The sequence below is a fragment of the Macrosteles quadrilineatus genome, unplaced genomic scaffold (genome assembly GCF_028750875.1).
Source record: "Macrosteles quadrilineatus isolate MER2022 unplaced genomic scaffold, UCM_ALF_1.0 Scaffold_2__2_contigs__length_208266976, whole genome shotgun sequence".
Taxonomy (NCBI): Eukaryota; Metazoa; Arthropoda; class Insecta; order Hemiptera; family Cicadellidae; genus Macrosteles; species Macrosteles quadrilineatus.
In genome coordinates this window covers 57,193,167-57,204,759 of record NW_026542595.1, presented here as the reverse complement: position 1 = coordinate 57,204,759, position 11,593 = coordinate 57,193,167, and the positions used below count along the sequence as shown (strand labels likewise).

Sequence of the window (11,593 nt, the reverse complement as noted above, 5' to 3'; positions counted from 1 at the left end):
CACAGCTACCTAAAAAAAGGTGGCCGTGCCAGAACCCTTACACACTATAACAAGCAATAATTCTACCATGCCTACTTATATTATAAATGAGAAAGTTTTAATGTGTGGATGTACCTATGTATGTTTGTGACAAGTAAACGCGAAAAATACTGATTGGATTGGGCTGAAATTTGGTGTGATGATACCTCACATTCCCGATTAACATATAGACGCATTCTTATCTCAAAAGTCCTTTCGGGCTCCGCCCCAGTGGCTCTTGAGTTTCCCATGTTAGCCTTATGAGTAATCATATTTAAAAGGAATAAAACCATTTCGTCAGCTGTTTCAATTACACAAGTTGGTTCTATGATATTAAATGGCATTAACAAGTTATAAGGTTTAGGGTGCAGTACTATTGATTTTAATATAAAACTTCATTATAGATTTTTTTCTAATTTATGTCAATTGATACTAAAGTGCAGCCGAATTTTGTTTCTAAAAGCGTTGGTGGATGTGCAACTTTTTTATACAACAAATGTAAAGATCAAAGTGTTTCTATTTTGTGTCCTCTTCCCGTTGCAAAGCACGGGTACAGCCAGCTAGTCATTGAAATAAAGTACAAACTAGGCCTATAAAGTATTTTTGAATCTATTTGTATTGCAATGCTTATAATGTGAAGTATTTGATCTTTGCCCTTTGGATCGGTCAGTCAAGTCAAGAATTTTATGCAGTATTCTGGAGCATACTTTATACTTTTTGATGTTGGATCTTGTTCTATATGATGATGCTTTAAAATTATGTGAAAATATCTCCATCTCCTAATCTAAAATATTAAATTTGTATAGTACCGAATGGGCTGTATATACCGCTAGTTCAATAAATTTACCATACGCTTCAGTTTGATGATTTGCAGAACACCCGACCTTGATATCAGGCGCAGTCGTTAGGTCACGTGACGCGACTCCATCTTTGGCTATAGCCACGAGGTTGTGTCAAGGAGTTATTTTGTGATTTTTCCGGTGTTTGGGTAAATTACCTAATTAAAATGCCTTCTAGTAATCCTTTACCCCCAAAGGAAAACTCTCTTTTCAAACGAATACTGGTAAGTTGGAAGTCAATTTAAATAACAATAAAAATAATTTTTATAATTTACAGTATCACTAAGCAATGGATTCTCCACCAGTTTCGGTTTGAAACATAACCCTCTTGTTTTTTTTATATGATTGGTCTCGATTCTATTTTAAGGTTTTTTAAGTCATACACTGAAATTGTTAAGACATTTATCTATTAAGAAAAGAAGCATTAGAGTTAATAGAACCAATGGAGCCTTATAATACTTCAAAATACATCAAATATTGTGGGCTATTAAAAGTTAGGCTAGGTTTTACTGAAGCACCAAATTAATAATATCAGCTAGTTCTGGTTATTGATAGTCAACAATCTAAACAATCCCATGTTTAATTATTTTTATTTGTGCCATTATTATTCTTTGAATAATTCTGAGATATGAATCAATCAATTATCAATTATCAATTATCAATTATCAATTATTTAAGATGGGGACGCCACTATGTGCGTATTTTAACCCAAATATGAGTGAAGGATGAGAATAAACTTAAACTCAGAATTTAGGCTAGGAAGTGCCCCAACACTTCAGTATTTTCACTTAGGAATAAACCTACCATGCAAATCAAGTACAATTTTAGTTACATTGGTAGGTCTAAGCCTTACATTAGTTTGGTAACCACGAAGTTTGTTGGCACTAATACATTGTGTTTTTTTTCTGCTAAATCCATAGGCCCTAGAAGTATCTATATAAATAAAATTACAGTTTTGTCTGTACATTGCTTAGAATCATGCAGTTTTTGGTTATTTTGACGTTTCATAGCTTAACCCTGCGAGTGTCACTTGTTTTGGCCTTAATGTCTGCCTATTTTTTGCTCATTTGCAAGGTTTTATTAAAACAGATCTGAGAAGCTTGAAAACAATGTTAATTATACTGTTCTATATACCATTTTGTTTGGAAAATCATGGGCTTCAATATTATACATAGAACATAAGGAACATTTGTTTCAAAAAATTTTTTTAGGTAAAAAAAAAATATTTTGGAAAATTTTCAAAAAAAAAATTAGTTTGCGCTCAATGAAATTGTATAAATTATAGGCCTATAAATATTTGAAAATAACCACTTTGTTCTAAATTTTATGAGGATTACAAATAGGCCTATATAATAATATAAGGAAGTAGATTTGCAAATAAATAAGTTATGGGCAAAAAACAGATTTCAGTACATAGCGTTTAGCTAAGAATACATAGCCTAACCATAGCTAGGAATCTGGCTGATAATTTACATCAATATCACTACCTACTTCTTCAGGATCATCAACCAGCCCTTCAAAATCACTTAAATCTTCTTACAATGCACCACGTATATCACTACTTTTGATTTTTAACACTAAAACAATGATAAACTTAATAAAACACATCAGTCATCGGTCCGAGGTTAACCAAGCTGTTTACAAATACGCACGTCAGCTGTCTGCTACAATATTTTCGGAACTAAAATGAATAGCGCTTAGAGACAGACCTCCGGAGAAAGCTCTGAATCTGTCAAATAAAACGATACCGGTACCTAACTCGATCCAGTTCAATCCGATTTTGTCAGTCATAGAGCCTTCGCCGTAAACAGTGTTTGTGAGTCGCTGCAGCGACACAAAACACTGACACAAAGTGTGTTGTGTGTCGCTGCAGCGACAAATAAAACTCGGAGGACTAAGAAAGCCGAAACGAGTCTTATCTATATTTCTGTCTGTATGTCTGTTTGTCCATTCTGTGGTTGCGTCTGTAACTTCAAAATGTCATTTTAAAAAAACTAGAGTACCGATCAAGGTTCTAAACATTTGTCTGTATTTACTGAATTGGTGAGATTGTCATTGGCTATAAAAACCTGGCCTCGCTTCTTTGAAAACAAAATAATGTGTTATCAAAAACCCAATTTTGTTCGATTTTTGTCAAATTTTCTCCTAATGTTTACTATTACATTTGATTAAATAACGATCAGCTGTTTGGATTAGTTATCACTTCTAGCTGTCGCTGATATGTTTACAGTAAAAGTTGTTTACAAATACCGCAACCATTTCTGATCAAGTTTTGTTAGCACATCCAAACCAAGTGAGATAAAAAACGTTGTGCCTTACAAAAAAGGTTTCCACTCATTGACGGCGCTTCAAGGACAGTTGTGTAAAGTGCAAAGTTAAAAATCACAACTGCAGTGGGTGGCTGGGTGATCGTGGATGTTGCTGCGATCTTGGTAGATCTTTCTGATTTTGCTGTGATCGTAACAGAGGTTTAACTTACAGATGTAGCTAAATTCGCTTTTCCAATGTGTCACTTTTGGTTTTTACTACTTACATTTCGACAACGATATCGGTACTTTTCCTACTTAGGAAGTAAAACTACAAACGTCCAAAACCCCAGATTTGTGCGTTTTTTGTCACATTTCCTCCGAATGTTTGCTAGATATATGTACCAATTATCGTTTAGAGAGAGATTACGTAATCTTTTACATAAGAAACCTTTGTTTGGATAAAGGTGGTTTCTTCAAACTGTCATTAATATGTTAACATTGAAAGTTGCTTACAAATAATGCTATTAATTGGAAAAAACTTTGATTCTTTAAAACTTAAAAGAAATTTAAAACCAAGGGAGATTAATAACTTCGGTACTGCACCACATCCAAGAGAAAGTTTTTTTTTAGCAAACCATAGTGAGTTTTAAAGCTTTAAGCTACGTTGTTGACGTTACATGTTACATGTTTTGTGGCCTGTGTATTTATTTATTTATATATTTGCTAACGGATTAACACCTATATAAAACAGTTTGATTAGAAGGGCAGTTTGAATTGGTTGTAAGTACTATAGTTATTTTCTTAAATGTAAACGTTGGTTTATGGTACAGCTACTTTTCCTTAGAACCGGTGGTAGCAGTAAGAATCATTTTTATGTAGAAACACATCACTATTTACAACTATAGTTATCGTTAGTGCTGCACCTTATTTCTTATTAAATTTAATTGATGTCCTACTGTATAATTTTTGCGTTTTCTGTCTAGAACCAAAATGTTAGTTTATGCTATGAAATGATAAAACATTATTGAAAGATTTTTTAGCAAACCATCATGAATTTTTAAAGCTTGGCGTTGTTAACGAATAATTTTTTTGTGGACTGTGTATTTATTTACTTATTTATATATTTGCCAACGGATTTACACAAATTTTACAGTTTGATTAGGCCTAAAAACGATTATCATTTAACATTTGATGACACTATCAAAACTTTCAAATAATTATTTTGTTTGTAATTTACTTTGGTTAAAGCGTAGCAAATCCCCTAATTCAATTCTGCTATTGTGTGTGTATGTCTGTTGGTAAAGCATTAATGTCCTTATTTCTCAGTGTTTCTTGGAAAAGACAAGAGCACCTTTGTCAAGCAAGAACATTTTTTTTTTATTTAAAATTATACGAATTATTTTTTGTTTTCCTATTCATTTTTTTACCTCCCATCTAAATTAACCTTTTCGCAACTCGAGTCTACGCACAGGCCCTGCCTATGTAGACTTTTTCCTTTGTTAGAATGTATTTTTTTCACTTTTTGGCTTTATTTCTACAGAATATAATTTTTTGTTTTGTTACCTATCTAGTTGTAATGTTTGCTGTATTATATTTTAAGTAAAAAAAATTACAATGTAATTATATGTATATAATTTATGGGAAATAAAATATTATTTCATTTCATTTAATTTTTTTAATGAAAATTTCAACCCGAATAAAACGTGTGCAGTAGTGAGGTTGAGGTAGTTTTTTAACTACTTTTAACCAGTGTGAAAAGTAACTTTCAATTACAGGCCTACCTGAGGGCTCATAGATCTATGAAGCAATTCCTTTTATCATTAGATATAAAATATGGACTAACACGATCGGGTGACATTTAAATGTGAAGCATTCGTTTTGGCTTTGAAACTGTCAGATATTGTATTTGCGAAGGTTTATATATATTCCTATACAGTAATAGTTTTGCCAGCATATCTGGAAAAATGCACACTAAATATGCAAACCAACTCCTGTTCTGAATATAAGGTTTAAATTTAGGCCTACTACAAGATTCCCGTACGTAGAACGGGCAAACAGCTAGTCATAAATAAGTAGCCTAAGTTACTCTTTTCCAATCCGACTTTTTAGAAACTATGCAAGTTAGCCTAACTTATTAAGCTAAGATAGACCTAACTTACTCCCAAACTAATCTTCACCGACCTGGTGTTCCTCTTTTAATATTAAACACAATTTTATTTTGTGTCTTTTCTTTGGGTTGGTTAAGGAATATAGGCCTAACTTAAAATGATTTTAAGTTTTCTACTAATTGCACACACCACAACTAAGTTAGGTAGGGCCTAACTTTGAAACTGATAACTGAGGCTGGGCCTACGGTACTCGTGCATTTTATGGCATAGGCAAAAAATGTGCTTGCCCCAAAGCTTATTCTCTTCTCCAAGACGTTTATGAGTGTCACCCAACTTAGCGTAGGCTATAACTTAACTTATTTTATCAAAATTAACTTAAACTTACAGATCATATTTACGGTACCTAAGTATCTTGAAAATGTTATGAGGTTGTGCACCAGAATTAAATATCCAGATCACCATTGTAGACCTACCTAATGCTTTTCCCATTGCTCTCAAAGAAAAATGCATTTTCCTAAAAATCTGGACAATAAACTTAAGTTAGGCCTAAGTTATCCAATAAACCGTTTTCTTTTGTCATTAAAAAATTAGATATTTTCCATTTATAGGTACATATTTTACTAATCTTTCACAATAATAATTAAAAGCTACCTATATAAAACTACTACTAAAAGGGTCGTGTTGTGGTACGTCCCAGTGAGAGGGAATGATGGTGGAATAGCCTTTACTACGTTAGCCTAATCCTTAAATTTGTCCTTTTGTAGCATCCAATGATTGAAGCCATTTTAAATTTGTGTTAAAAATGGTAAACAACTGGGCATTGTAATTCATGCGTGTTGAGTCACTTCAACATTGTTTTATGAGAAAAGATGGGGGTGCTAAATCTCCTTTGGCATGGTGTTTTCAGCAATGTGGCGTAGTGCGAGAAATGTGGGCGGAAATATTTGCTTAACTGGGAAACGTTGCTTTTCCGGTGCAACCACGTGAGCATTCAACTTCCTAGAGAGGAAGCCTACAAGTTGCAACTGGAAGCTTGTGGCGTTGAAAAACATGTTCCTGGCCAATGCTCGTATTTTGTTGAGGACTGTCATGAAACTAGTTACCTCCTATCTTTGGCTGAAATCACCGAAACACAGCTACTTTACTAAGAACTGAGGGGTTGCTAAGTTGCACCAACACAGATTGGTTCTCGTTCTATTGAGCAAAGTCCTCGTTCATCATGCAATCCAGTGCTTGGAAAACTCGGCAGGCCTAACTCGGTTGTGGAAATCGACGAGGCTAAGTTTGGACGGAGTACCCTTAGGATACAGTAGAGGGCCAGTGGTTCTTCGGGAGCATGGAACGTGAATCCAGGGAAGTCGTTCTTGAAGCTTAGTCGATACGGGCAGTGCTGATATCTTAAACCCTTCTTGAAAGTAGGTTTCATCAGACCTTGTTTTGAGAGCAGTTCGGTTTAACAGCCGCTTTCTAAAAATCTCAACATTTCCACTCCCACACTCTGCGATGGGAACAATACGCTATACTCTACAGGATGTTATAGGCTATAAATATAGTAAATACACATCCTGTCTTGTAATGAAACGGTTGCTTGTAATTTAAATTTCGATAATATGTTCTTTTTTACTGTATTACGATGGATTTGGAAAGCATCAACTAATATTAATAAAGGTACCTATTAAAATAAGAGTTTTATGGACTCTTGCCTATTGCCTACAACTATAGGCCTAATTTATGCCACAGAAAGTATTTGACTTTACCGTGTTTTGGGTTTGTTTCTCACTCATTTATCTACTTAAGAAAAAAAGGAGATATCTTAAGTTTAGTTTATTTTGTAATCAGACAATTCATGAATTTCTTCAGAATTATGTTTTATAATTCCAAATGTAGGCTACAGCATTTCATTTTTTAAAGTTTTTAGGGATGCTTCGTTTAACCAACCTTTTGAGTTATCCAACCTAGGTCCAATCCCTTTAGGGCCCATTAAGAGGGGGACCTACTGTATTTACCCCAGGCTAAACAGGTACACAAAAGTGTGGGCATTTATAAAAGTATAAAAATTAGCAATTCTTTGCATAGTTCATTGGATTTGTCATGACAAAATTAATTATGAATCATGGTCATTTGTTGGTTAGAGGGTATAATCTGTGAAATATGGTACAAATTAAAAACTTGAGAAATCCTTTAAAATTCCCGTTGGCTAAAAAAAGGGAACTGTATTTGAAATTTAAAACTATTTTAGATTTTTACCGTCGGTTTTATGGATTTGCAAGAGCACAGGTGCATACTATAGGTAGGTCTAGGGCCTATATTTAAAATAGACTAATTAATACTTAGTGAAAAAAACTATTCATGCATTTTAAAAGCAATTTAAGAAAGATATTTTTATAAAAAATATAGATGTCAATCAAGGAGCGGAGACGGGATCAAGGGTGGTAGGATGGCGTGGGTGGCGGCGCTCTACTCTACACAGCCCTGTAAATGCAGTAAGAAACGACTTTGATCTTTAGCAGTCTCACGTCCGCCGCTCTCATCCCTGCACCTCACTAGGGTTCATATAAATGTTTTCCTATTAGGGCTAGTTATTTTTAGTTATATGAATCCGTGTTACAATAGCTAATCTAATGTTTGAAATTATGTTTTTTATACTACCCGGTATTGTTATTTTTCAGAAATGCTATGAGCAGAAACAGTATAAGAATGGATTGAAGTTTGCCAAGCAAATCTTATCAAATCCCAAGTTTGCTGAACATGGTGGTATGTAATTAATTAATTTAATTTAATGTTAAGTATTATTGCAAATTATTCTACATGTTAATATTTAAATTATGTTTATGAATCGTAGTTAGACTGTTTAATACTCTTAACTTAAGGGTGTTCTTAATAAGTTTGTGAGTTTTTTCTGAACTAATTCAAAATACAATCAGGGTAAAAAATTGAATAGAATGAATATGCCCAGTTCATATTTGTTACAGAAACTTTGGCAATGAAAGGTCTGACACTTAATTGCTTGGGGCGCAAAGAAGAAGCATACGAGTATGTTCGGCGTGGCCTGCGTAATGACTTGCGATCTCACGTGTGTTGGCACGTGTATGGACTCTTGCAACGGTCAGACAAGAAATATGATGAAGCAATAAAATGTTATCGCAATGCTCTGAAATGGGAAAAAGACAATATTCAAATTTTACGTGATTTATCACTTTTGCAAATTCAAATGCGAGATCTGGAAGGCTACAGGGTAAGCAAGTTTGAACAATTGGTATGGTTACTGCTAAACGTAAACTTATAGAGCCAATCGTAGATATATAATTATTTCCTAGTTACTTTTGTTTTTAAGTGTAGGCCTACTATTGATAGTGCACCTTATGTTAAAAACTGTGAAAAGCTTGATAATTTTTCTCAACAGGGTGTAAGATGTACAGTAGTTTGGTACTTAAAGAACTAAACTATCCCAGACAGAAAACATTGTTAAGTTCATTGATACTCAAACTGCTGATCGGTCATAATAAGGTCGATCGAGGTCCTTTGTAGTGCCATCCGTCTCAAAATATGTTGGTTGCTCACTTGAAAATTCAAGGTCAGCTGATGAGTCATTTTACTTAAAAACAATTTTCAAATAAAAAAATTATATATTTCTCTTTAGTGTTTGTGCTTTTCAGTAGAACCAGGGTTAACTGAAATAAAGGATGGAGAGCCGTTTCAGATAACCAATTTTTCGGTTAACCCGCTATATGCTAAAAATAGACTATGCATTAACAATCACGGTGTGTAGAAAAAATGAATTTAAAACAATGTCTATATAATACAGTGTTTAATTTCAGCTACAAAAATGTTACAATGGGTTAGATAATACTTTAATCTAAACAACTAAAGTTACTTAGGTAATCATTTTACAGAAATCACTGAAATCAGTGATTTTTGTTTGCTTTTTGGTAAGTCCTTCACATTGTTTTTGATTTGTGATGTCCCACCATCTTGTAATTAAAAGAATTCTATTCAAAGGATTTAATTGTAGAGAATTTATTTTTAACTTAATGGCTTAAATATTATTGTAATAATTTAGTAGGCGTTGACTCGCTGCATTATTTTGCATATTTTAGGGCAACCTTCAATAATAAAAGTGGCTGTAATTTAACTTGTTTAAAATCTCGGTACTTTGGTATTATACGGAGGCCAGTCTTATACAGCGCACTGCAGCGGTTATGTTAGGTTGAGTTATCATAAAATAAAAAATATGACTCATCTGTTATCGTTCGATTAATAACAAAACGAGTAAAGTACTACAAACATATTTGTGATTACCTACCCAACCTAACATAACCACCTCAACGTACTGTAAAATAAGTGGCCTCCGTATAATACCAAAGTACCAAAATCTCTACTAAATGAAATCTCTATTAAAATTGCTGCATTAATTTTGTCATCGGGTGTCACTTTGCCGATTCCGTCATCTACATCGTCTTCTGTGTTTTCCTTTGTGCTGTCAGCTGGTTGCAAAATGCTTCTACAATATCTTAGTCGGTTAGTTCGTCAGCATCATCGGCGACGACTAGTGAGGGGTCGGTACCACTTTTTCAATGTCGGTCCTGGTACCGGTTCCTAACCAAAATCGATTCTTGTTCCCGGTTCCGGTACCATCGGTACCTCATTTTAAATTAGGCTACTTAATTGTTTTATTTTAAAAACAAAATATCCCTAAGTTATTTAAATTTTTAAAACTGATTTTTTTTCATTAGTTTAGGTTGGTTGTATTAAGCGATTAAGAAAATAAAACTTAGGCCTATTTGTACAAACAACACTTTGACAACCAAACACATTCAAAACAAAACAATATTTACCATATCAGAAGTGTAGGCCTATATAAATTTAAAATTTAACATAGACTACTAACCTTGGTAATAAAAGGGGCTCTGGAAATTTGTTAAACTAAATTAACTGTCTGTTAAGTTCTAGCTTTTAACTTTTTTAACTGTCTGTTAACTTTCTAGGACGTTTTAAACAAAACATTTTTGAAATAGGCCTGAGTACATGTTCAATTTTAGGTTACAGTTTAAGATGCAGGCTTGTTGAAAAAAGGTTTAACAAAGGCTTGGTTTATGACTTTGTTGGTTTTTTTGTAGGCCTAGTACCTGTACCGGTATTGTGGGTTTAGGTTAAAAGTGATTTTAGACCCCCCAACTCTAGATATAAGCTGGTTTTTTTGTAGGCCTAGTGCCTGTACCGGTATTGTGGGTTTAGGTTAAAAGTGATTTTAGACCCCCCAACTCTAGATATAAGCCTATTAAATATGTTTTATTTTGCAAATCTTTTGTTTTTTATCAGTTTTAAAATACTTCCAAACTTAGGAAGCCATTAATAAGAATTTATGACAAATTAGTACCAAAAACAACAACTTAAGTTAGGCCTACTTCTACATTCTTGTAATAAACCAATCCACTTTCACTTATTATTTACACACAAAACAAGTTTAATTATTCACATCAACGTATACATTTTATTTTAGAAATCTGGCAAAACAAAGGCCAATTCTTCAATTTTGAAGAAATTAGACGGACGACGCTAAACTTCATTTTAAACATTCTCATATCGTTCGAGAAAGACAAAAACAAAATGAAGTACGAACCACTGAACATGCAAACAATAACAAATAAAAGCCCTTTTTGTTTGCTGAATGAAGGCTTAGCTGTTGTCATGTAGCCATGTAGTCTCATCCATCAAAAAATTCATTTACCCGTTAACTTGAAATTTGTTGCCATTTATCACAGTGGTTACAGATCGAATGCAATATGATTTGTCAAAATCCTGAGTACTCCAATATTTAACCATTGGAAATACAGTACAAATATTAGGCCTATAATTCAGCTGGACTGCACTGAGTCAAACAGTTAGAGTGAACTTGACTGAGTTTGATGTTTGAGTCGTACATTCAGTGCTGTTCTGCTGTTTGTGTTGCTTCTGTATTTCCTTAGTTCGTACAAAACAAAGTCAAATAAAGAACTCTATGAATAAAATAAAATAATCTTGTGACTTTTAACTATTATTAATGTTTCTAATAATTTTGTCGAGTCAAAATGAATAATTTATTTGATCCAGTCGTTATTAAGCTTGCCTTCTGTCTTCTGTTGAAGATGGTGGAGCAATTGGTGTTGATGATTGCACCACTCTATTAGCTGACGATAGTGACGACAACTTAACCAACAAGGATGCATTGCACGACGTCCAATAATATTATTCAGTGTCCAAAATATAATTTTTGACTGTTTTACTGTCTTTATTGCTTTGGACATCATGCAACAGGGCTGAGTTATTGGACGTCGTGTACCTGGCTTAACAGAGCTTTGGACGTGGTGCTAATGCTAAGTTTTTCAAAAGTATAAAGTGC

The 11,593-nt window shown here is 33.6% G+C and overlaps 1 protein-coding gene across 1 annotated transcript in view; it reads left to right on the top strand.

Annotated features, from left to right (window-relative positions):
• Nucleotides 1-944: 944 nt before the first annotated feature.
• Nucleotides 945-11,593, top strand: part of LOC128987252 (N-alpha-acetyltransferase 15, NatA auxiliary subunit-like) — a 125,439-nt gene continuing 114,790 nt past the window's right edge. Inside the window, exons 1-3 of the mRNA XM_054408009.1 lie at nt 945-1,081; nt 7,884-7,968; nt 8,187-8,449. Coding sequence (XP_054263984.1) covers nt 1,025-1,081; nt 7,884-7,968; nt 8,187-8,449 — 405 coding nt within the window. The 5' untranslated portion in view covers nt 945-1,024. The remainder of the gene's footprint in view (nt 1,082-7,883; nt 7,969-8,186; nt 8,450-11,593) is intronic.